The sequence below is a fragment of the Pseudophryne corroboree genome, chromosome 4 (assembly GCF_028390025.1).
Source record: "Pseudophryne corroboree isolate aPseCor3 chromosome 4, aPseCor3.hap2, whole genome shotgun sequence".
Classification (NCBI taxonomy): domain Eukaryota; kingdom Metazoa; phylum Chordata; class Amphibia; order Anura; family Myobatrachidae; genus Pseudophryne; species Pseudophryne corroboree.
The window spans coordinates 695,155,094-695,181,965 of record NC_086447.1 but is presented as its reverse complement, the minus strand read 5'-3'; the positions used below and the strand labels follow the sequence as shown (position 1 = coordinate 695,181,965).

General features: G+C 47.7%; 1 protein-coding gene across 9 annotated transcripts in view; it reads left to right on the top strand.

Moving 5' to 3' along the window:
* ARV1 (ARV1 homolog, fatty acid homeostasis modulator) overlaps nt 1-26,872 on the top strand; it is a 69,577-nt gene that overhangs the window by 11,588 nt on the left and 31,117 nt on the right. For 4 of the 9 annotated variants that reach the window (XM_063917929.1, XM_063917928.1, XM_063917927.1 and 1 more), the window contains exons 2-3: nt 19,316-19,415; nt 25,017-25,136. In XM_063917929.1, coding sequence (XP_063773999.1) covers nt 19,377-19,415; nt 25,017-25,136 — 159 coding nt within the window. In that variant the 5' untranslated portion in view covers nt 19,316-19,376. Of the gene's footprint in view, nt 1-19,315; nt 19,439-25,016; nt 25,137-26,872 lie in introns of all 9 variants that reach the window. The other 5 variants (XM_063917924.1, XM_063917921.1, XM_063917923.1 and 2 more) reach the window with 2 other exon arrangements.

Genomic DNA, 26,872 nt, shown 5'->3' with positions numbered 1-26,872 from the left:
GCCTCCTTCGGAGCCCGCTATTCCCCATGGTCCTTACGGAGTTCCCAGCATCCACTACGGACTACGAGAAATAGAATTACCGGTGAGTAAATTCTTATTATCTCTAATCAGTGAACTAGGGCATGAAGTTGTATAAAAAACGCAATTATTTATTAAAGCCACATACTGTTTAGATAACAATTCTCCCTCTATTACAGAAAATAATGAGACATATAGAGGCCTATTTATTAAAATAATATTTGTTGGCTATCCCCCGAAAACAGCCCTTTTCAGAGAATACCTGCAAATATTATAGGGCTTATTTACAAAGCACCAGGCGGTAAAACTCTGCCCTTCTGTTGATGCCCTTAAATTAAAAGAGCAATGATTTTAGTAGCTTTGTTTTGCTAGTAAAATGATTGCCCTTTTAACCACTTAACTGGCATGGTCAGATCACATGCGACCGCGCTTCCCCACTGTGTCCCCCAGTGTTTGACTAGGAGATCCATTCTGCAGATGTACAGAATATAATATTTAGGGGGATATTTAATAAGCAGTAAAAAGAGTGGATAAGTGAGCCAGTGGAGAAGTTGCCCATGGCAACCAATCAGCTACTCTTTAAACTATATTAAAAAACCTAATTTATGAACAGTTTTGAAGAGAAAAATTCTCAGTTAAGTGAGAATTTTTATAAATAAACCCCTAAGTATCCCCCAAATGTAACAGGGAGGGACTACATCAGATTTCTATTTCATCCACTAGGGGTCACTGGAGTACTCTTGGGATATGGACGGTGCGATACTCCCAAGATGCCACAATGTTTTTTGTGCCTTCACAGGGAAGGGACACGTTTTGGAAGTCTCAAATACTTTATTTTATGTTTCTTTTTACTTCCACAGTCCCTTCCCAGCTTACTAAGAATCGTGGGTCCGGGACTGTGTATGCTGCTATAACAGTAATAAGGCTTGTCGGCACTTATAAAAGAAGCACCGCCATATACCTTCATCAGCAGTTGCTGACTCAGCCTTGGCTGCAGGACGGAACTCACAGAGAAGCCCCGTCATTGCCTCCAGGTCCCGGCAGGTGCAGTGAGTAAGGGCCGGGCAGTCAGCTCATGCTACCGCTGCTCTGTGTGTGCCTTTTCACTATAGGGGGGGTTACAGGCGCTGCACCCAACACCCTCTTCCCAGAACCGCTGCTGTGGAACTACAAGATGGTCAGCTCCCACTGCCGCCGTCCTGTGTGTATGTGAAAGGACAGAAGCTCACTCTCCCCATACCACTGCACAGTAATAAATAGATACGGCGGTCAGCTCCTGCTGCCGCCGCTCCACTAGGATTCAATGTTGCTACTAAGCTCGAATGTTGCTAGACGCGGCAGTCAGCTCCCGCTGCCACCGCTACATTGAGCTCCAATGTTGCTAGACGTGGTGGTCAGCTCCCGCTGCTGCCGCTCCACTCTGGTACATAGACGCGGCGGTCAGCTCTGCTGCATAGCCAGATCACTACTACATACGCCGCTCACTCTGGGGATGTGGTGGAGGTTTACCTCTATGTGCAGGGCTCTCATGTATCAACTAAGCCCGTCACCGGTCCTCACGAGGCTGCACTGCCGCTGCAGTGAGCGGACGGTCAGCTCACGCTGCCGCCATGGGGATGTATATATCCATCTGCCACTTTGCACTGGGTTAGAGCTGTGGGGGGGATATATATATTGAGGCCCCAGTCCAGCTATTTCCCTAAACTTAATACGGAGGCTGCATGCACAGTGTGTGTTTTGCTTGTGCATACCCATATGCTGTTTACATACCTATGGGCAAAACAGGCTATTAAGCCTATGCTGATGATATAAATGTATGTATATTTCTCTGACGTCCTAGTGGATGCTGGGACTCCGTCAGGACCATGGGGAATAGCGGCTCCGCAGGAGACAGGGCACAAAATTTAAAAGTTTGACCACTAGGTGGTGTGTACTGGCTCCTCCCCCCATGACCCTCCTCCAAGCCTCAGTTAGGTTTTTGTGCCCGTCCGAGCAGGGTGCAATCTAGGTGGCTCTCCTAAAGAGCTGCTTAGAAAAAGTTTGTTAGGTTTTTTATTTTCAGTGAGTCCTGCTGGCAACAGGATCACTGCAACGAGGGACTTAGGGGAGAAGAAGTGAACTCACCTGCGTGCAGGATGGATTTGCTTCTTAGGCTACTGGACACTAGCTCCAGAGGGACGATCACAGGTACAGCCTGGATGGGTCACCGGAGCCGCGCCGCCGACCCCCTTGCAGATGCCGAATAGAGAAGAGGTCCAGAAACCGGCGGCAGAAGACGTCTCAGTCTTCATGAGGTAGCGCACAGCACTGCAGCTGTGCGCCATTGCTCTCCGCACACTTCACACCAGCGGTCACTGAGGGTGCAGGGCGCTGGGGGGGGCGCCCTGGGCAGCAATGTAATATACCTATTCTGGCTAAAATATATCACATATAGCCCCTGGGGCTATATGGATGTATTTAACCCCTACCAGGTTCCAAAAAAACCGGGAGAAGAAGCCCACCGAAAAGGGGGCGGGGCCTATTCTCCTCAGCACACAGCGCCATTTTCCTGCCCAGCTCCGCTGCGAGGAAGGCTCCCAGGACTCTCCCCTGCACTGCACTACAGAAACAGGGTAAAAACAGAGAGGGGGGGCACTTATTGGCGATATTTATAATATTTGAGCTGCTATAAAGGGAACACACTTATTAAGGTTGTCCCTATATATATTTATAGCGCTTGGGTGTGTGCTGGCAAACTCTCCCTCTGTCTCCCCAAAGGGCTAGTGGGGTCCTGTCTTCTATCAGAGCATTCCCTGTGTGTCTGCTGTGTGTCGGTACGTGTGTGTCGACATGTATGAGGACGATGTTGGCGTGGAGGCAGAGCAATTGCCTATAATGGTGATGTCACCCCCTAGGGAGTCGACACCAGAATGGATGGCTTTGTTTATGGAATTACGGGATAGTGTCAGCACGCTACAAAAGTCGGTTGACGACATGAGACAGCCGGCAAACCAGTTAGTACCTGTCTAGGCGTCTCAGACACCGTCAGGGGCTGTAAAACGCCCTTTACCTCAGTCGGTCGACACAGACCCAGACACTGACACTGAATCCAGTGTCGACGGTGAAGAAACAAACGTATTTTCCAGTAGGGCCACACGTTATATGATCACGGCAAGGAAGGAGGCTTTGCATATCTCTGATACTGCAAGTACCACAAAAAGGGGTATTATGTGGGGTGTGAAAAAACTACCGATAGTTTTTCCTGAATCAGAGGAACTGAATATAGTGTGTGATGAAGCGTGGGTTACCCCAGATAGAAAACTGCTAATTTCAAAGAAGTTATTGGCATTATACCCTTTCCCGCCAGAGGTTAGGGCGCGCTGGGAAACACCTCCTAGGGTGGATAAGGCGCTCACACGCTTATCAAAGCAAGTGGCGTTACCGTCTCCTGATACGGCCGCCCTCAAGGATCCAGCTGATAGGAGGCTGGAGAATACATTAAAAAGTATATACACACATACGGGTGTTATACTGAGACCAGCAATCGCCTCAGCCTGGATGTGCAGTGCTGGCGTGGCTTGGTCGGAGTCACTGTCTGAAAATATTGATACCCTGGATAGGGACAGTATTTTACTGACTATAGAGCAGTTAAAGGATGCATTTCTTTATATGCGAGATGCACAGAGAGATATTTGCACTCTGGCATCAAGAGTAAGTGCGATGTCCATATCTGCCAGAAGAAGTTTATGGACGCGCCATTGGTCAGGTGATGCGGATTCCAAACGACATATGGAAGTATTGCCGTATAAGGGGGAGGAATTATTTGGGGTCGGTCTATCGGATCTGGTGGCCACGGCAACGGCCGGAAAATCCACCTTTTTACCCCAGGTCACCTCCCAGCAGAAAAAGCCGCAGGCTTTTCAGCCGCAGTCCTTTCGTTCCTATAAGAACAGGTGGACCCCTGGATCCTGCAGGTAGTATCTCAGGGTTACAGGTTGGAATTCGAGAAGTCCCCTCCTCGCCGTTTCCTAAAGTCTGCTTTGCCAACGTCTCCCTCCGACAGGGCGACGGTATTGGAGGCCATTCACAAGCTGTATTCTCAGCAGGTGATAGTCAAGGTACCCCTCCTACAACAGGGACAGGGGTATTACTCCACGCTATTTGTGGTACCGAAGCCGGACGGCTCGGTAAGACCGATTCTAAATCTAAAATCTCTGAACCTGTACATACAAAAATTCAAGTTCAAGATGGAGTCACTCAGAGCAGTGATAGCGAATCTGGAAGAAGGGGATTTTATGGTGTCCTTGGACATCAAGGATGCTTACCTTCATGTTCCAATTTGTCCTTCACACCAAGGGTACCTCAGGTTCGTGGTCCAAAACTGTCATTATCAGTTTCAGACGCTGCCGTTTGGATTGTCCACGGCACCCCGGGTCTTTACCAAGGTAATGGCCGAAATGATGATCCTTCTTCGAAGAGAAGGCGTCTTAATTATCCCTTACTTGGACGATCTCCTAATAAGGGCAAGATCCAGAGAACAGCTGGAGGTGGGAGTAGCACTAACCCAAGTAGTGCTCCAACAACACGGGTGGATTCTGAATTTTCCAAAATCCCAACTGATCCCGACGACACGTCTGTTGTTCCTAGGGATGATTCTGGACACTGTTCAGAAAAAGGTATTTCTTCCGGAGGAGAAAGCCAGGGAGTTATCCGATCTAGTCAGGAACCTCCTAAAACCAGGAAAAGTATCTGTGCATCAATGCACAAGAGTCCTGGGAAAAACGGTAGCTTCTTACGAAGCGATTCCATTCGGCAGATTCCATGCACGAACTTTTCAGTGGGATCTGCTGGACAAATGGTCCGGATCGCATCTGCAGATGCATCAGCGGATAAAATTGTCCACAAGGACAAGAGTGTCTCTGCTATGGTGGTGCAGAGTGCTCATCTGTTAGAGGGCCGCAGATTCGGCATACAGAACTGGGTCCTAGTGACCACGGATGCCAGCCTTAGAGGCTGGGGAGCGGTCACACAGGGAAGAAACTTCCAGGGCGTGTGGTCAAGCCTGGAGACGTCTCTTCACATAAATATACTGGAGCTAAGAGCAATCTACAATGCTCTAAGCCTGGCAAAACCTCTGCTTCAGGGTCAGCCGGTGTTGATTCAGTCGGACAACATCACGGCAGTCGCCCACGTAAACAGACAGGGCGGCACAAGAAGCAGGAGGGCAATGGCAGAAGCTGCAAGGATTCTCCGCTGGGCAGAAAATCATGTGTTAGCACTGTCAGCTGTGTTCATCCCGGGAGTGGACAACTGGGAAGCAGACTTCCTCAGCAGACACGATCTGCACCCGGGAGAGTGGGGACTTCATCCAGAAGTCTTCCACATGATTGTGGTCCATTGGGAAAGACCAATGGTGGACATGATGGCGTCCCGCCTCAACAAAAAACTGGACAGGTATTGCGCCAGGTCAAGAGACCCTCAGGCAATAGCTGTAGACCCTCTGGTAACACCATGGGTGTACCAGTCAGTGTATGTGTTTCCTCCTCTGCCTCTCATACCAAAAGTACTGAGAATTATACGGCAAAGGGGAGTAAGAACGATACTCGTGGCTCCGGATTGGCCAAGAAGAACTTGGTACCCGGAACTTCAGGAGATGCTCACGGAAGATCCGTGGCCTCTACCTCTAAGACGGGACCTGCTTCAGCAGGGACCGTGTCTATTCCAAGACTTACCGCGGCTGCGTTTGACGGCATGGCGGTTGAACGCCGAATCCTAAGGGAAAAAGGCATTCCGGAAGAGGTCATCCCTACCCTGGTAAAAGCCAGGAAGGAGGTGACTGCACAACATTATCACCGCATTTGGAGAAAATATGTTGCGTGGTGTGAGGCCAGGAAGGCCCCGACGGAGGAATTTCAACTGGGTCGATTCCTACATTTCCTGCAAACAGGATTGTCTATGGGCCTCAAATTAGGGTCCATTAAGGTTCAAATTTCGGCCCTGTCGATTTTCTTCCAGAAAGAATTGGCTTCAGTTCCTGAAGTCCAGACTTTTGTAAAAGGAGTACTACATATACAGCCCCCGGTTGTGCCCCCAGTGGCACCGTGGGATCTTAATGTAGTTTTGGATTTTCTCAAATCCCATTGGTTTGAGCCACTCAAATCGGTGGATTTGAAATATCTTACATGGAAAGTAACCATGCTACTGGCCCTGGCTTCAGCCAGGAGAGTGTCAGAATTGGCGGCTTTATCGTATAAAAGCCCATATCTGATTTTCCATTCGGACAGGGCAGAACTGCGGACGCGTCCTCACTTTCTGCCTAAGGTGGTTTCAGCGTTTCACCTGAACCAGCCTATTGTGGTGCCTGCGGCTACTAGCGATTTGGAGGATTCCAAGTTGCTGGACGTTGTCAGAGCATTGAAAATATATATTTCAAGGACGGCTGGAGTCAGAAAATCTGACTCGCTGTTTATACTGTATGCACCCAGCAAGCTGGGTGCTCCTGCTTCTAAGCAGACGATTGCTCGTTGGAGTTGTAGCACAATTCAACTTGCACATTCTGTGGCAGGCCTGCCACAGCCTAAATCTGTCAAGGCCCATTCCACAAGGAAGGTGGGCTCATCTTGGGCGGCTGCCCGAGGGGTCTCGGCATTACAACTCTGCCGAGCAGCTACGTGGTCAGGGGAGAACACGTTTGTAAAATTCTACAAATTTGATACCCTGGCTAAGGAGGACCTGGAGTTCTCTCATTCGGTGCTGCAGAGTCATCCGCACTCTCCCGCCCGTTTGGGAGCTTTGGTATAATCCCCATGGTCCTGACGGAGTCCCAGCATCCACTAGGACGTCAGAGAAAATAAGATTTTACTTACCGATAAATCTATTTCTCGTAGTCCGTAGTGGATGCTGGGCGCCCATCCCAAGTGCGGATTGTCTGCAATACTTGTACATAGTTATTGTTACAAAAAAATCGGGTTGTTATTGTTGTGAGCCGTCTGTTCAGAGGCTCCTACATTTGTCATACTGTTAACTGGGTTCAGATCACAAGTTGTACGGTGTGATTGGTGTGGCTGGTATGAGTCTTACCCGGGATTCAAAATCCTTCCTCATTGTGTACGCTCGTCCGGGCACAGTGTCCTAACTGAGGCTTGGAGGAGGGTCATGGGGGGAGGAGCCAGTACACACCACCTAGTGGTCAAACTTTTAAATTTTGTGCCCTGTCTCCTGCGGAGCCGCTATTCCCCATGGTCCTGACGGAGTCCCAGCATCCACTACGGACTACGAGAAATAGATTTATCGGTAAGTAAAATCTTATTATTTTATGTGTGTGTGTGTGTGTGTGTGTGTGTGTGTGTCTTTTAAAAGACTTCATTAAAAATAACATGCTGTGGACGCCATTTTATAAATTCGTGTTTCGTGAGACGGCTAAGTCTGTTTCTCGGTAATACCGTTTGAGCAACCACAGCACTCAGAATGTTTCTAGAACTGTACAGGGTTTATAAACATCCATGTATAGTTCAATTCCCACACTTAGAAGGTAATTCCAAGTTGATCGCAGCAGGAAATTTTGTAGCAGTTGGGCAAAACCATGTGCACTGCAGGGAAGGCAGATATAACATGTGCAGAGAGAGTTAGATTTGGGTGGGGTGTGTTCAATCTGCAATCTAAATTGCAGTGTAAAAATAAAGCAGGCAGTATTTACCCTGCACAGAAACAAAATAACCCTCCCAAATCTAACTCTCTCTGCACATGTTATATCTGCCTCCCCTGCAGTGCACATGGTTTTGCCCAACTGCTAAAAAATTTCCTGCTGCGATCAACTTGGAATTACCCCCTTAGTCAGCTTTTGTCTCATTATTTACCGGTTTCCTCTGGTACATTCTGACGATTCAATGCCAGTTCTGAATATCTCCGGAAACAAATCAGAATTTCTTAAAAGCAAAGTATTCGTCATTTAGTACAGTTAGTGCTCAAACCACGGACAGTCTCGATGCACTTGTGTATTCGACTGTTAGTAAAGATGATGGCGTTTTTCCAAGCACTCCAGTTCGGAATATTTCACTCACGTCCTTTTCAGCTTGATCTGCTTGCACAGTGGTCGGGCTCTCATCTACAAATTCAACAGATGGTGCGGTTGGCTCCAAAGGCCAGAGTATCACTACTCTAGTGGCTCCAAATACAAAATCTCACTGCAGGAAAAAGGTTCGGAGTCTGGAATTGGATAATTCTGTGACGACGGACGCAACTCTCAGCTGTTGGGGAGCTATAGTCCGACATTGTCAGCTTCAGGGTCTGTGGTCAGACCAGGAAAGATTACTGTCAATAAATGTCTTGGAACTCAGGCCAATTTACAATGCTCTCACAGGCAGTTCACATCTTACAGTTTCACTGTTCATGTTCGGTCAGACAATGCGACGGCAGTCGCATACATCAACAAACAAAGAAGGACTCGAAGTTGCATGGCCATGCAATAGTTGCTCGAATCCTAAATTGGACCGAGCATTACCAGGTGATATTATCGGCAGTGTTCATTCCATTAGTGGACAACTAGTAAACAGACTAACTCAGTCATCGGGATTTTTAGCAAGGAGAATGGACTTTACATCCACAAGTGTTCCAGATGTTAGTCCAGCTATGATGTTACCCACAGGTGGATCTAATGGCATCTCGCCAAAATCATCAGACACTCAAGTATATGTTCAAATCAAGAGATCCAAAGGCGGTGGCAGTGGATGCTCTCACAATAGCGTGGCCGTACAGCCTCGTATCTATTTCGACCATTTCCGCTGCTTTCTCGGTTGCTAAAGCGAATCAAAAGAGAGTCCACGACCGTCATACTAGTGGCGCCTCATTAGCCTCGGAGAGCGTGGTTCTTGGATCTCCACGGTCTACTCGCCCAGACCTTCTGCAACAGGGTCCATTACTTTACCCCGATTTAACGCGGCTGCGTTTGACGGGGTGGCTGTTAAAAACCGCTCTCTTAAGACGACAGGGCATTTCAGAGTCTGTTATACCAACCATATTACGTGCTAGAAAGCCAGTTACAGCAGCTCATTACAACAGGATTTGGCGAGCTTATATTTGTTGGTGTGAAGCTCGGAAGTTTCCGACATCTTCTTTCAAGTTATCTCGTCTTTTGCTATTTTTACAGGTGAGGTTAGATGGAGGACTACGTTTACCGACACTAAAGTGCAGGTTTCTGCTTCGTCAAATTTCTTTCAGCGCCGTTTGGCTATTTTAGAGTTCAACCTCCGTTTATACCACATATAGCTCCATGGGACTTCAATCTAGTTTTAGACTTGTTGTAGTCCTCACTTTTTGAACCCTTACAACAAGTGGATGTTAAGTTTCTCCCCCGCCCAGCGTCAATCAGGCAGAGACGATCGTAGCGGCCCGACGGCCTTTGGCGCAGTTCTGACCCGATCGCACCGCTGCGATAACTGCAGCGTGCGATCGGATCAAAATGACCCCCTATGTGCGTTGTCATGCAAACCACCTTATCTGGTGTTTCATGATAACAGAGCGGATCTTTGGAAGAATCCCGCTTTTCTACCAAAGGTAGTATCCTCTTTTCAGAAATTACTCAATCGTAGTTCCTTCTTTGTCAGAAAGTTCAGGAACTCCAGCTACTTTCAATGTGGTTTGTGCGCTTTGCATTTATGTAGCCCGAACATCAACAGTTTTGTAAAACCGATACATTGTTCTCTATAATGCAGTCAACATAGGTTGGTCAGCTTCCAGACAGAGGTTGGCTAGATCGATTAAGCTGACCATTCATCAGCCTTACTGTCATACTAGTTTACAATCCCCTGCATCTGTTTCAGCACATTCCATGTATTCTGTAGGAACGTCATAGGTAGCAGGTGATGCGGCTTTCACGACATAAGTTTGCCGTGCGGTTACATTGTTGTCAGTGCACACGTTTGTGCGCTTTCACAAGTTTGATACTTTTTGCGGCATCTAGCTTTGGCCGTCTACTGTTACAGGTGCCATCCAGTCTCCCGCCCAAGGGAGAAACTTTGGTATGTCCCAAGAGTACTCCAGTGACCCCCAGTGGATGAAAGAGAAAATAGGATTTTGGTACTTACCAGATAAATCCTTTTCTTTGAATCCATAGGGGGCACTGGACGCCCACCCAGAGCAGTTTCACCTGTATTGTGGTAGGTTCTGTTTATACTTCTAGTACACATTATTACCTGCTTGTTTTGGAGGTTAAGGTGATTGTTATCTGTTCTCGTTTCAACTTTCTAGTTGTTCATTATATTATAATGTTATATGTAATTCTCTATTGTTCATCCTCTCTTTCGCTCCTGTTCATCTCAGCAAAAAAACACTGAGGCATCTTGGGAGTACAGTATGTAGGGGAAGGAGGGTTAAATATTTAAATGCGCCTATCCTTGCTATCGCACCATCCATATCCCAAGAGTACTCCAGTGCCCCCTATGGATTCAAAGAAAAGGATTTATCTGGCAAGTACCAAAATCCTATTATGTCTGATATCTGTCACAGTCCCTCCATCTTCGACAGAAGAAGCAGCAACCATAGGTGAGGGGGCTGCTAGGCTGTCAGATTTACCAAGCTTTGAATGCTGCAATAATTATGTATGTGTATGTCCTACCCATTTACACTCCATTCAAGATGGCATATGGTACAGTGGATATATGTTGCAGTTACTTTTTGGGCTGACAAAAATCTGTGACTGGTCCTGAAGGAGAAGTGCAGTGATTGCTTTAGGAGCAGCGACTGTATACAATAGAGACCCATAGTGCTAATAGAGCAGTGTAAATTCTCACAGCATACAATGAGCTACATTCTACTGTAGACACAGTGTATCACTTCTATGGATCACTTCCAGTAGCCACAATGCCTGGCCAGTGTAGGAATCTAGCAGGAGGCAACGTCAGCCCCTAATTTTAATCAGATTTGAACACCTACATTTTACTTGTATTACAATGTATCTTATCATTAGTTACTTACAGCATCTAGTTGGCTTACTTCTTGAGGTTTTCTATGATTAGGTGACTGTAGAATCTTGTTCCTCAGCATCAGTGTCTGACACATGGAACCACCTCGGTAATAGTCCTGCATCACAGTCCCAGTCATTTGCTCTCTCGACAGGTGGATCAGCTGTAATGTTTTCTGTTCTATCTCCTATGTGACTTAGGAAGTGCTTTAGGAATGGGAGGTGGAAGGTGACACAAGCTGCAGGGTCATTTCTATGTAACACATGTAGCATGCACATGAAGACTCAGTATGGTGGAGCATGACCATGTAACATAGAGCACAGGTCTGATCCGCAGGAAATAGTCTGGTTGTGGGCCTGTGTGGCTTAGATAGATAGATAGATAGATAGATAGATAGATAGATAGATAGATAGATAGATAGATAGATAGATAGATTTAAAAAAAAAAACCACAAAGAAACTCCTCCTCTCTGTCTTTTCTCTCCATCTTCACTCTGGGATATAGCCTTTCCCAGAGGCATATATACTGCTGTTGTTAATATATTTGGGATTAGGCCTTCGGCTCCTCTTCTTCCTCTGAAGGCACTTGCTTCTTATCTCCTCCACATGCTCTACAAGGCCCAATGCTGCCATAAAGGCACATTTGTCTGGGTGTTCCAGCTTAACTTTTTTTTGCAGCTGAGGGACCCTCAATTGGTTCTTCACCAGAATTCATATCTCCAACTCCAATCTCCAACTGTCACTACCAAACAGTGAAGAATGGCAGTTACCGGTCATTAAGGGGTCTATTTACTAAACCTTAGATGGTGATAAAGCGGCTAATTCAGGTTGGATCCCAACCGGAATTTTTACGATTGCCTCGCGGGCGCATGCGCAGCGCCCATCCTGTGCATGTGCCCATCCTGCGCAAGCGCCCGCACTTTCTGCGGGGGGGGGGGGGGGGGACGCAGAGAAAACGATCACCTCTGCCTGTCAATTAGGCGGGAGGGGGGAGCGGCAACGCTCCGTTTCCAGGGAGGAGACTGAGCATTGCAGGGCGGGGAGGCATGAACGGTGGGTGGGGCTGCACGAATGGCGGCATGTCATGAGTGTGATCGCGGCGGCTGCGTGACGTGCAGCCACCGCGATGAGTAAGATGGTGCCGGGTCTCCTGCGGCTGCGCCGGCAGGAGGCATGAAGAATTTTTATGATGAAGCAGAAATTGTGAGGCGCTCGCAATTTCTGCTTCATCAAGGGGGGGAGGCATCGGTCAGCATGCTGGGCGGCCATGTCCAGCTATGAGCGGCCCCCAGCATGCGATCCAAAGAATAGCAAATTCTGATGATTAGCAGAATTTGCTATCCTTACTGAATTAGCCCCAAAGTGCACAGAGATAAAGTACCAGCCAACCAGCTCCTAACTGTCATTTCTCTTACGTCCTAGAGGATGCTGGTGTCCATATTAGTACCATGGGGTATAGACGGGTCCACAAGGAGCCATTGGCACTTTAAGAGTTCAATAGTGTGGGCTGACTCCTCCCTCTATGCCCCTCCTACCAGACTCAGTTTAGAAAATGTGCCCGGAGGAGCCGGTCACAGCTAGGGGAGCTCTACAGAGCTTTCCTGGTAAAAGTTTTTCTTAGAGTTTATTTTTTTACAGGAGGCTGCTGGCAACAGCCTGCCTGCATTGAGGGACCGAGAGGGGAGCAGTGTCCGCCCTGCGGGGTCTTGAGTCACTGACTCCGCTGACTGGACATTGAGCTCCAGAGGGGACAGATCGCGCCCCGCCGCAGGGGAACGCTCACCCCGGCAGCCAGCCGCCACCCCCTTACAGAGCTGAAAGTGGTGAGTGAGTCACTGTCCCCCCTTACAAGCGGGGGGGTCAGTGTGAAGAGGGCGGCTTTAAGGGTAGGAGCGCGGTATTAACCGCGCTTCCGGACGGTTCAGCGGTACTGCGGTGGGGCGCCCTGAGCCAGCACATAACCCTGCACTGACCATTTCTCCTCAGAGCAGACCCAGCAGCGTTCAGCGCCATTTTCCTGCCAGCAGCACACTGCCAGTGGATGAACAGGTCCCTCCAGAGCACCTCCAGCTATCTGTACGGTACCAGGGGGTTGTAGAAGGGAGGGGAGGCTGTGTAAAGACTGTGTCACCTATTAAGGGACACAGTCAGCGCTGGTTGGGGTCTCCCTATACCTATAATAGCGCTGTATGTGGGTTGGATCTCTCTGCCATTCTTGGAGGGGAAACTCTGTCTACCCTGTGTGTTTGTGGGGTGTTTGGTGTGTATGTGACAACATGTCTAGGGACACTGTTTCATATGCTGCAGAGGATTTTTTTTCCCAGGAAGACGCCACACCATCTAATCAGGATTGCACTGTTGTAGCGCAGATCCCAGCTAGAGAGCCGGAATGGTTAGTCTCTCTGAGGGGGACTATTTCTCAAATTTCTGATATGGTTGCTAGGACTGAGCATGGCACTCAAGTTCTACAATCCTCTATGGTTGTATGGTCTGATACTGCTGTCTCGGGGTCCCCTGCGGTACATTCTCACAAACGTGCACTTGCCAAACTTTTATGCAAGATGACACGGACACTGATTCTGACACTGCAGACGGTGACGGGGATGTGTCGAGGGGGATGACATCACTTGCTAAGGGGGTACAGTTGATGATTGAAGCTGTGAGGGATGTGTTACACATTGCTGACACCACTCCTGAGGTGGTGGAGGAGGCCTTTTTCACAGACAGTAAAAAGCCCCCCCTCACCTTCCCGGCATCCAAAGAATTGAATGCTATCTTTGAAAAAGCCTGGGAAAATCCGGAAAAGAAATTCCAAATCCCTAAGAGGGTCTTGGTTGCTTCTCCCTTCCTGGAAGAAGATAGAAAAAAGTGGGAGTCTCCGCCGATAGCTGACGCCTCTGTCTCCAGGCTGTCCAAACAGGTGGTATTACCAGTCCCTGGATCTACCGCGTTGAAAGATCCGGCAGATCGCAAGGTGGATGCTACGCTAAAATCCATTTACACGGCTTCAGGGGCCATACTGCGGCCTACTATAGCCTGTGCTTGGATTGCAAAAGCTATTGCCAGGTGGTCAATCTTTCTGCAGGAGGAATCGACTACGATGGATAAAGGTGACGTTGATTTATTTTTACGCCATATTCAGGATTCTGCAGGGTTCCTGGTAGATTCCATGAACGACCTGGGTTCCATGGCTGCGGGGATCTCCTCCATGTCCGTCTCGGCTCGCAGAGGTCTCTGGCTGCGCCAATGGTCTGCGGACGTGGAATCCAGGAAAAGTGTGGAGGGTCTACCTTATACCGGTCAGGCTCTATTTTGGGAGGTGCTAGATGCGTGGATTGCCGCGGCTACAGCGGGTAAGTCTCCTTTTCTTCCCTCAGCTACATCGGCTACGAAGAAGCCTTTTACACTAGCCACGTCACAGCCCTTTCGGCCCGCGAGGCCTAGAAAGAACAAGCCTTCGAACACCTTCTTCAGAGGTGGTCGTGCTAAAGGAAAGAAGCCTGCTCCCGCTGGCTCCCAGAGCCAGGAGCCCGCTTCTGATACTCCAAAGTCCTCCGCATGACGGTGGACAGCTGGGCCTGGAGGAAGGCCAGGTGGGGGCAAGACTCCGGCATTTCAGCCACGCCTGGGTGTCGTCGGGCCTGGACCCCTGGGTACTGGATATTGTGTCCAGAGGGTACAGGCTGGAGTTTCAAGATCTTCCGCCTCACTGTTTCTTCAAATCAGGCTTGCCAGCTTTGCTGGCAGACAGAACAATTCTTCTGGACGCTATCCAAAGATTGGTGGTGTCCAGGGTCATTGTTCCAGTTCCGCCTCATCAGTGGAACAAAGGTTACTATTCAAACCTTTTCGTGGTACCGAAGCCGGATGGTTCGGTACGGCCAATTCTGAACTTAAAATCTTTGAACCACTACCTCAGGGAGTTCAAATTCAAAATGGAGTCTCTGAGAGCCGTCATCTCTGGTCTGTCGGAGGGGGAGTTCCTAGTGTCCCTGGACATCAAGGATGCGTACCTCCATATTCCTATCTGGTCTCCGCATCAGGCATATCTCCGGTTTGCACTGTTGGACGATCACTATCAGTTTCAGGCGCTGCCGTTTGGCCTCTCCACAGCACTGAGGGTCTTCACCAAGGTGATGGCGGAGATGATGGTTCTCCTGCGCAAGCAAGGGGTGAACATAATTCCGTATCTGGACGATCTCCTGATCAAGGCCTCGTCCAGGGAGAAGTTGTTGCGATCCATTGCTCTCACGACACATCTGCTCAAGGAGCACGGTTGGATCCTGAACCTTCCGAAGTCTCATCTGGAGCCGACATGGAGGCTGTCTTTCCTGGGAATGATTCTAGACCCGGAAGTGCCGAGGGTGTTTCTGCTGGTGGAGAAAGCATTGGTGATTCAATCAATGGTCTGGGATGTCTTAAAGCCTACCCGGGTCTCAGTTCATCAGTGCATCCACCTTCAGGGGAAGATGGTTGCCTCCTACGAGGCTTTACAATACGGAAGGTTTCATGCTCGGTCCTTTCAGCTGGATCTCTTGGACCAGTGGTCGGGATCTCACCTACACATGCACCAGAGGCTCCATCTGTCCCCAAAAGCCAGGATTTCGCTCCTCTGGTGGATACAACTGCCTCACCTTCTGGAAGGCCAAAGGTTCGGAATTCAGGACTGGATCCTTCGAACCACAGATGCAAGTCTAAGAGGTTGGGGAGCAGTCGCTCAGGGGGAAACCTTCCAAGGACTGTGGTCGGATCAAGAATCCCTTCTCCCGATAAACATTCTGGAGCTAAGAGCCGTGTACAATGGCCTTCTGCAAGCAGCACACCTACAGGATCGGGCTGTTCAGGTGTAGTCAGACAACGTGACCACAGTGGCCTACATAACCGACAAGGCAGAACGAAGAGCAGGGCTGCCATGTCAAAGGTGTCAAAAATTCTCCCCTGGGCAGAAAGGCACGCGGTGGCCATGTCAGCAATCTTCATTCCGGGTGTAGACAACTGGGAAGCAGACTTCCTCAGCAGACACGATCTCCATCCAGGAGAGTGGAGCCTCCATCCGGAGGTGTTCGAGGAGGTAACCGGTTGGTGGGGGGTTCCTCACATAGACATGATGGCATCCCGCCTCAACAAGAAGCTGCGGAGGTACTGTTCCAGGTCGAGAGACCCACAGGCAGTGGCGGTGGACGCACTGGTAACACCGTGGGTGTTCACGTCAGTGTATGTGTTCCCTCCACTTTCTCTGATGACCTCAAGTTTGGTCAAGCAGTGTTGCAGGAGCCTCTGCGCTCTCCCTCCCGTACTGGGAGCTTTGGTACATCCCCTTGATACTAATATGGACCCCAGCATGCTCTAGGACGTAAGAGAAAATAGGTTTTTAATTACCTGCCGGTAAATCCTTTTCTCGTAGTCCATAGAGGATGCTGGGCGCCCGCCCAGCGCTGCGTTTTTCTGCATTGGTTTTATAGTTCTGCCTGGTTCCTAGGTAAGGCCTGCGTTATTTACTGTTTCAGCTGTTGCTGAGTTGTTCCGGCATGTTAGCCGGATTTGCATGTTGTGTGAGCTGGTATGAATCCCGCCACTATCTGTGTAATTCCTTCTCTCGACGTATGTCGTCTGCTCGGGCACAGTTTCTAGACTGAGTCTGGTAGGAGGGGCATAGAGGGAGGAGCCAGCCCACACTATTAAACTCTCAAAGTGCCAATGGCTCCTGATGGACCTGTCTATACCCCATGGTACTAATATGGACCCAAGCATCCTCTACGGACTACGAGAAAAGGATTTACCGGTAGGTAATTAAAATCCTATTTTTTCAAACCCAGCATGTGACATGGTAGTTAGCTGCTGATTGGCTGGTACTTTATCTCCATCCACTTTATCTCCGTTCAAGGCTTAGTAAATAGACCCCTCAGTAACTGAATGCTGTCTTTGACCTCATTAGTGACTTCCTAGGGACCGGAGACACATTTTCCTGCTTACTAGGCAATAATAGCAGCAAGCTCTCACGGTGCATTATACCAGTTGCCCACCTGTCATAAGATTAATGGTAGAACACAAAGCCATCCTGGAAGCCATGTTGTTTGTCCATTACTGCCTGCACAGGCCACTGCTAGCCTAGCTATTAAAGTACTCGGGATTGTATTTATAGAATTGCATTACACAGAAACATATACACATGGGTTAGGTTTGCCACCTTTTTATTTCCCAGGCACTGGGTATAGCAGGGGGGAGTGGCCAATACCGCAGTAAGAGTGCAACCATTTAATTTGTCAGACAACCCTCCTCATGTCTCTTTATACGCATCAGACCCCATTATGGCGGTACATATGCCAGTTCCCTATAATGTATCTTTATTTGGCATCAGAGGCCCCATTTTGCCTCTATCTGTGCCAGACAGAGCCTCTTTAAATGATATCAGACCCCCTTATGTCCCTACATATGATAGTGCCCTGTAGTGCATCTTTATATGGCATCACAACCCATTGTGCCAGTGTATATGCCAGACAGAGCCTCTTTATATGCATCTGCCCCCGTTATGGCTGTAAATGTACCAGTGCCCTGTAATGTTTCTTTATATGGCACTGGCTGTTCTACCCATTCTTCGCACGGGAGTTTCTGATTTTCATGGTTGTACATCTAAATCAGTGTTAATAATTTGGTACATCTATAGACTTGTACATTTTGAGATGTGTTAATGTAAGTAAATATTAATCCATGGTTCTTGGCGTTACCCGAGGAGCACCCATAGCAGATACTGTACAGGTTGAGTGTCCCATATCCAAAATGCTTGGGACCAGAGGAATTTTGGATATTGGATTTTTCCTTATTTTGGAATAATTGCATACCATAATGAGATATCATGGTGATGGGACCCAAGTCTAAGCATAGAATGAATTTATGTTTCATATACACCTTATACACACAGCTTGAAGGTAATTTTATCCAATATTTTTAATTACTTTGTGCATTAAACAAAGTTTGTGTACATACACACAATACATTTATGTTTCATGTACACCTTATACACACAGCCTGAAGGTCATATAATACAATATGCTTAATAACTTTGTGTATTAAACAAAGTTTGTATACATTGAGCCATCTGAAAACAAATGTTTCACTATCTCAGTATCCCTTAAAAACTCAGTATTTCGGAATATTCAGTTTTTCAGAATAATTGGATATAGGATACTCAACCTGTAAAAAGTGACAGGACCATTTTTGTAGATTATTAAATTCTACCCACTGGAGGTACAATCCACATTTTAATCCGCTTGTCCGTTAGGGCGGTATTGTTCACTCAACGCAAAGCATGCATTGGTAATAACATAATTTTGTCAATCACCTTTTCATTCCCTTAGGGAAGGTTTATTAAAATTTGAATTACATAGTTTTCCTATTTCCCACTTGAAGAATACCTATGTTAAATGTCAGCTTCCAAACATATCGGGAAGTAGGAAAATTAGTAATCAGTCAGTCAGTGAGTGAGTGAGAGATACGGTAAAAAGTGACAGGACCATTTTTGTAGTTTATTAAATTCTACACGCTGGAGTTTGGAGCAATCCAAATTTTGATCCAATTGTCTGTTTGGGCGTTATCGTTCGCACACACAACCTGAGCTATCTTCGAAGGTTGGTCTGAACTGTGGAAAAAACGCCACGTAAAACAATCAAAGCGCTGAAGGCTGATCTGGAACAATGTGGCGTGATGGTTTCAACCTGTACCATACCCTAAACAAAGAACGTTTTTGTGGGCAAAGACCAAGGAGGCCTCCACTGGTGAAAAACAATATAAAAGGGAACAACTGATCTTTGCAGAAATGTACCTGGACAAACCACAATCCTACTTGACAGATGAACACAAAATACAGATGTGTTGCATATTAAATAATTCCGGTGCATCCTAGTTGCAAAAATGGGTATAAAAAAGAATGCAAAAGTAGACGCCCTACTGCAGCATTAATGTATGAGGACACATCTGTAGGATTTTTTGGCAGTGCAGACCAGTGATTTGAACGTTTGGACGCAGTCATTGTTGCCAAATGGCATGTACCCATTTATCAAGGAAAGGTGCTTTTTATACTGTCCAGGTCATATTTTGTATTTCCTCTTTTTAACAATATGACAGATTCATTTGCAAAAAAACATTTAAATCAAAGCAACCAACTGACTGTAATTTCTAGGGAGACATCAGAGTTTTAATATTTTATCTCTATATTTCTGTCCTTGAAAACAGCTGAATGCCACTACCTTTGGGTGAGATACACATTCTGAATGTTCATTCTGCTGATAGAAATTATTTTTTTTCTTAGAAACATAATAAAATCCTTGGAGGTTACTGATTATTCCCATTTTTCTTGCTGTATAGCACAATCCTGTCACTAAAATGGAAGTAAATAAGAAACCGGTCTACAGGTGCATTGAATGCAATGAGGAATCCAAAGAGCTTTACAGAGATTACAGACACGGTGTGTTGAAGATCACTATCTGTGTGAGTAGTGAAAGAGTGTAGTGTGACACTTGTAATAATGAGGCACAGTATTTATGTAATTTGTTTAGACAAAGGATAACTTTATCAACATGTCTTTTCTAGGACTGGAATACGGCAAGATTTTTCAGTTTTAGATTTTTCAGTTAGTACAGATTTAAAGGAAATTAAATTTTTTACTAGTTACCCGCATGTCAAAATGAGGGAACAACATAACATTAATGTCAGTGACAGCGGCTATGTGCTGCCGAACGGAGCAACACTTCAGTTGCTCCGTTACGCGCCACCTAGTGGCCGCCGGTGCGCAAAACAATTGAATTCCCCCATAGAGATGAGGAGCAGCATTACCCTTTTATTATATAGGGTGCAGAGCCATAATCAATTGTTCATAATTATATATTATATAGCAAAGACTATAAGTGACTCGAATAACATATGCTAAATTATTGCAGCATTTATACCGTATTTGAATATGTCCATAATGCCGTATGTTAAACCGCTGTAGCAGGAACACAGAGAGGTAATTCTCTAACTATAGCCGGTTATGCACTATTCAACGATCATGCCGATCACCTGATAATCACCTAATCTGCCCAATAATTGGATAGTGTGCTCAGGGCCGGATTAACAATAGGGCGGATGGAGCTGCAGCTCCAAGCCCCCCATTGAAAATAGGCCCATGGGATTCCCTGCAGTGTAGCCAGTGTTGACAGAACAAAAAACTTTTTTACTGTCACAACTGTGACTGACCAACAGCACAGGCCAGCACATGATTCTCATGGCAGCCTGTCTGCTCGAATCACTGCCAGCAGTGCCAGTGCCCACTGAACACCCACCCCCAGCTGCCGATCACCTCAACACAGCCGCCCGAAGCTCCGCCCCCTGGCCGCACTAAGCTCCGCCCCCGGCCATCAGAAGCTGCATCACCAGTGTGGAACTCCCTAGTTGCTCTACGCTCTGCCCCCTGGAGGTGCTAAACTCCGCCTGCTGGCTACATTAAGCTCCGCCCCTGGCCATCAGAAGCAGTGTCACCAGTGTGGAATTCCCAGACTGCTCTAAGCTCCGCCCCCTGACCACGCTAAGCTCCTCCCCCGGTCATCTGAAGCTGTGTCATGTGGGTGGGAGCCCCCTTGTGTATAGCTCCACTCCCAATCACCCTAAACTCCACCCCTGTTCACCTGTGTCAGTCACCAATGTTGGAGCCCCCTGTTTGATCTATATAGCTCTGCACTGCCCACCCCACCCCTTACCCAGCCATCCAAAGAATCTATGGTTTGGTGTGACCCATTTGGACTACACCAGAACTTCCCAGTACCTGATACCCCGGAGCCTGGACCAACTACAGCCTTGTATTTCTGCAACCCAGGATTAGTGAGTACTACTGTACTGCTGATTTTTCCCTACGTGGTTGTATCCCTGAAGTTGTCTGCAGAGCAGCATATGGTAATTTAAGAACACCAGGGCCTTATTCAGAGATGTATGTGACCTTGATGATTTATGTACATCTCTAGTGTTTGTGGGTCTCCACAGTGTGTGCTGCCACTGTACAGATTTACCCTGTGTGTGCTGTCATTGTATGCTGTAACCCTGTGTGTGCTGGAGCAGTGCGGTGTAACCCTGTGTGTGCTGTCATTGTATGCTGTAACCCTGTGTGTGCTGGAGCAGTGCGGTGTAACCCTGTGTGTGCTGGAGCAGTGCGGTGTAACCCTGTGTGTGCTGGAGCAGTGCGGTGTAACCCTGTGTGTGCTGGAGCAGTGCGGTGTAACCCTATTTGCTTGCACTCTATGGTGTGTGCAGTGTAATACCCCTTATCCACTAGCGTAGCACGGGTCGCAGCCGTGTCGCCTGACACGGCTGCGACCCGTGCTACAGCCCCCTGCAGACAGCGCTCACCAACCCGGCAAAACATGATCTCCCAGCGCTGCCCTCCCTATGCACTGTGAACGGGAGCCGTGTCGCCTCGACATTTACCCGTGTTTAAAAAAGCTAGTGGAAAAGGGGTATAACTGTGTGTACGGCCACTATATGGTGTAACCCTGTGTATATTATTACAGTATATTGGGTTTATGTGTATATACAGGAGGGTGTATGGGCGGGATGTAATAAGATGTTACGCTGCGCTAAGCTGCATTGCCTGGTGCTAATAGCCATCTTACCGCTCCGAAGCCCCCACCCTTCGCCTCCTCCTCACCCATCGCAGCCGCCTCACCCCTCTTTCCTCCCCGGGAAGAGAGGACACCTGGGAGCAAACATCTCCTCCCTCCACAGCCTCCACCTTTCCCACTAGAGCCGCACACTCTCCCCACACGGCGCTGGCTGCAGGCGGCAGTGAGTGAGCGAATAACACCGCCACCTGTGTGCTGTATCCTCTTACCGCTCCGAAGCATGTTAGAAATACTCCTCAGCCTCCCAGCGCTGTCATTCTTTCCAAGCAGTTTCCGCATCACGTGATCCCTTTGTCTCCTGACTCCATTGGCTAGTGCATACAGTTCACGTGATGAGGAAACTGCTTTGAAAGAATGACAGCGCCTGGAGGCAGAGAGGATTCTAATATGCTTCGGAGCGGTAAGATAGCTATTATCGCAGCGCAATGCAGCTCAGCGTAGCATCTTAGTACATTGCCGCCCTATGTATGTTTATTGGCGGGTAGTGAAGGTAATGGTTCCTGCTTGGTTAGGGTGCAGAGATCCAGGGACAGCAGCCGGGGATCACCTGTATGCTGCAGATTTTTTTTTGTGCTTCTGAAGTGCAGATTGCTGTGTTTAGTTAGTTACAGCACACAATGGGGGGAATTCAGTTAATATTGTGGGGTTGTAACTCCTTGGTTAAGTGCCCTGAGTTACCCAATCGCTCGCGTGGTAAACCTGCTAATAGTGGATTTCTACTCACAGCATCCCGAGGGAGCGAGCAAAAATCTGCATTAAGTACTGCCTTAAGGCTAGTTGCGGTGTTACTGTGTGATACTAGCATTGCCCAGGAGGTGCAGTTTACCGCAACTAAGCCCTGGGCATTAGTCGCTGTAAGGTGCATCTCCTGAGTTAAATGCCGGATGTGATGCGTTCAATCAAATAGCTCCGGCACTTAACCTAGGCGCTACATCCCCACAATACTAATTGAATTTCCTTCAATGTGTATTTAGTAGTAATATTTTATATACTAAAACAAAGCAGGTGCCCTCCAACCTAGTAAATATAGCAATGGGCCAGTAATACATGCAATACTCTAGAGGCAGCACTCTATGTAGACTAATTAGTACCACAACAATTGTAGACCGTGACCAGCGTTTCAGTGTTATTGTAGCATTTTGGTCAGGGTACACTGTGTATACGCGTAGAGTATGTTTGACTGATGGCCGGGATCCCGGCGGTCAGCATACCGACGCCAGGATCCCGGCCGCCAGAATGCCGGCAGGGAGGCAAGCGCAACTAAGCCCCTTGCGGGCTCGCTGCGCTCGCCACAGGTTTTATTCCCTCTCTGTGGGTGTCGTGGACACCCACGAGTGGGAATAGCCATTGGCCCCCTGCCGGCATTCTGGCGCCCAGTATCCTGGCGTCGGTATGCTGATCACCGGGATGGTAACTACATCCCGTGTATACACAGAGGTGCAGCTGTGACTGAGATGCACTGTATCAGAAATGTCTGCTAAATATGCTAGACGTTCCTGGGCAGTGACTGGGAGGTGGCTATTAATGTACGCAAAAATGGTCTGTCTCATGGGTGTGTTGCATACAGGATGCTAAAGTGTTTGCGCACACAGATGCTTCATAGCTCACACTGGAGCCCACACTCAGGGCCTAATTCAGACCTGATCGCTGTTGTACGAATTCGCAAAGAGGACGATTATCGATTGACTGCACATGCATACAGATTGTAGTACGCACATGCGAGGCCAAACTGCGACAGAATCCTGCGTCTTTTTTGATCGCTAGGCGTACGCAAGTTGATTGTCAGGAATTGGACGTGTGTGGGTGGTAACTGGCTGTTTTCTGGGAGTGTCAGAAAAAATACAGGCGTTCCCAAGCGTTTTCGGGGCGGATGTGTGATGTCAGCTCCGGCCCCGATCAGCCTGTGTGTGTCGCACTGTAGGAGTAAGTCCTGGGCTACGCACAAACTGCACAGTATGGAGAAACCATTTGATGGTGGGTGAGTTGCGAACGGATTTGCAGCTGACTGGCATTTGCAAAGCTTTTAGCACGGCGTACGCAGACTTGCACGGGGCAGGTATTCACTCTCCCTGGGCGGCGACTATCTGATAGCAAACCTCTGCAAATTCGCAGAGGAGTGATCAGGTCTGAGTTAAGCCCTGAGATGGAAAATCTGCACTCACCCAAAGACTGGTGCAAGTTTCCATGGTGCAACCAATAATGGTGTCTAAGCACCAGACAGGACAGAGGAACTGCACCAAGCTGTATTACAGCATTTATAGACACCACTGACAGTGGGTGTCTCAGTCCTTGCACATTCGCACACATACTTATACACAAGGGAAGGGCTTTGTAGCGGCATATGCATAAAGTGCAGGTCACATTCGCTTTATTTAATATTCTTTCACGTTTTCATGTTCTGTTCCTTGTACTTTGTTTAGAGCTAGATATTGGGAAATTAGCAATTTTCAGGTATATATTTCTGTCAAAGCACTCTAAATAAAAATATTATTAATAACCCATGGGGGGGGGAGGGGTGTTATTCAGTGATTAATAATATAACAGGTGGTGTGGGAAGGGAGATTCAGGTGGTTGAAGGCAGACGGTAGCTATGTATGCCACTAGCCACACCCCATGTCGCAGACCAAACCCCCTGTGAAGACTACACCCCCACAACACTGGTCACACGCCATCAGTACTAACACCCCTGCCATGCTGATCACACCCCCTGCGGCACACACACAATAGGCCCTTCATAAATTTCAGCTCCAGGCCCATGTGGACCTTAATCTGGCACTGAGTGTGCTTGCAGGAGCGTTTAAAACAGCTTCAAACTGTCTTACAACAGTCAGTTTGGAAGGCCGATACAACCCTCTGATCCTGTTGTAGAGATCAGTGTGCACTGCTCCAATATCGCTCTGTCGAATCAGAACGTTTATTGGATTGGTGGCTTGTATCATGTAGTGTGTACCCAGCTTAAGTAGGTAAAGTTGAGTGACAACTTTGCAGACTTAATAGACTTCATATGCATAAATACAGTGCATACATTGTTTGATTCATTCTGGATATATTATTTTATGACATTTTTTAAAAGGGGTCATGGCCACGCCTCCCCAGAATTGTCCACACCCCCTCAGTACCGGGGCCCATGGCCGCTGTCTACGGTGTCACGAAGTCTCGTCCGCCCCCCCCCCCCCCCCCCGCCCCTGAGTGCAAGCAATACCTACTATAATGGGGACTTTTAAGTAAGTACCCAGCATTTCAACACTTGCACTGTGTAAGGAGAGTTCCACTTACCATCAGCAGGGAAGTGCTAAATCTTGATGTGAGAGTTTAAAAACTGATGTAAAGTTTGGTTTTATTTGATTTAGTATTGTAATTTTTCCCCCCTAACATTTAGAAAAAATAATATCCCTATTATGTGTTCTATATTTCAGAAATCCTGCCAAAAACCTGTGGACAAGTACATAGAGTATGATCCTGTCATTATTCTGATCAATGCAATTCTATGCAAAATACAAGCGTACAGGCACATTCTGTTTAATACAACAATCAATGTAAGTAATTGCTTGTTAATAAATACTGCCTCTGTTTTAGAGAATCATGAAAGTCAGTCTTCACCTGTATTTAACAAAATCTAAGATATATTTTACAAAAATGAGAATAGTTAAGGTAGGATGATTGTCCACTGGAACATCGGCCAACACCATCGGAACATCAAAACAATTGTGACTTTTATTTTAATAGCCCGGAAAGCCACCAGGTACACAGGGGAGGCTTGGGAAGGGGGCGGTTAATGTACACTTCCCAGTGAGGGGTCCTGCTATGCTGACCAATCGGCAGTGATCGGCAGCACGGCAAACACTGGAGGAGGGTGCAGGGAGGCAGAGGGACCAGCAGCAGTGGGAAATTACTCTTCCCTGCAGCTGCAGACATTGTTTATCGGACTGGTTGCATCAGGTCAGATAAGGTACTTGCTGGTATGGTCACATCTGATGCCACCATGCCAGGCAAGTGGTTAAGAAATAAAAAAAGGATTTGAAGTGGCTCTTTATTCAATATCACAAAAAGAAAAATATATGAATTAGATTTTGCTGTAAACTCTTATGCTGGCCATAAATACTGTGATATTCTAAGCACTGTTCAGGATTTTACTTAATATCACAAAGTTTGCTGCTTTGAAACTAACACTGGTTAGCGTGTGTGTGTGTGTGTGTGTGTGTGTGTGTGTGTGTGTGTGTGTGTGTGTGTGTGTGTGGGGTCATCTTCCAGTGACAGAAACTGTTGCTGGAAATGATATAGCCACTTGCCCTCACCACTTAACCTCTAACTCGGGGCCTCATTCCGATTTGTAAGGTATTGCAGGGAAGCGGCAGTGCGATACTGTACAATTAGAATGCAAATGCAGCAGGAGACGTCTGTAGGAAAAAGATGCCTCCTGCCAGCATCTTCAATCCAAGTGCTGCTGCTGAAGATGCAGCACCGGATCACCATCGCAATCACTGGTCGAGATGGTCGCATCCCACAGCTATCTGCGGAAGTCGATATTGGAACCAGATCCAGGAAGTCTGCGTCCCATGATGCAGACTCTGGGCTTGGCATGCCTACAAAATGGGGGCAACGCGCCCCTGTTTTGTAGAATAGTCCTGGTTGCCGCCCCCCCAAATGCAGCAGTTTGTCGTTCATGCTGCGGCTACGGGTGGAGTCACCCAGGACTCATCCTGCACAAGCACAGAACAGGTTTTGCACATGCGCAGTTTCCCCACCATCGGATTTGTACATAACCCATAAGGTTTACATACAAATTGGAATCGGGCCCTGTGTGTTGTCAAATAGTATAGTGACCCTGCCAAATGCCACTCAGGCCAAGCAGAACAGAATGTGTGTGCTGCTTTATACATAGCATACATACTATGGCCCTCATTCCGAGTTGTTCGCTCGCAAGCGGATTTTAGCAGATTTGCTCATGCTAAGCCGCCGCCTACTGGGAATGAATCTTAGCATCTTAAAATTGCGAACGATGTATTCGCAATATTGCGATTACACACCTCGTAGCAGTTTCTGAGTAGCTCCAGACTTACTCGGCATCTGCGATCAGTTCAGTGCTTGTCGTTCCTGGTTTGACGTCACAAACACACCCAGCGTTCGCCCAGACACTCCTCCGTTTCTCCGGCCACTCCTGCGTTTTTTCCGGAAATGGTAGCGTTTTTTCCCACACGCCCATAAAACGGCCTGTTTCCGCCCAGTAACACCCATTTCCTGTCAATCACATTACGATCGCCAGAACGATGAA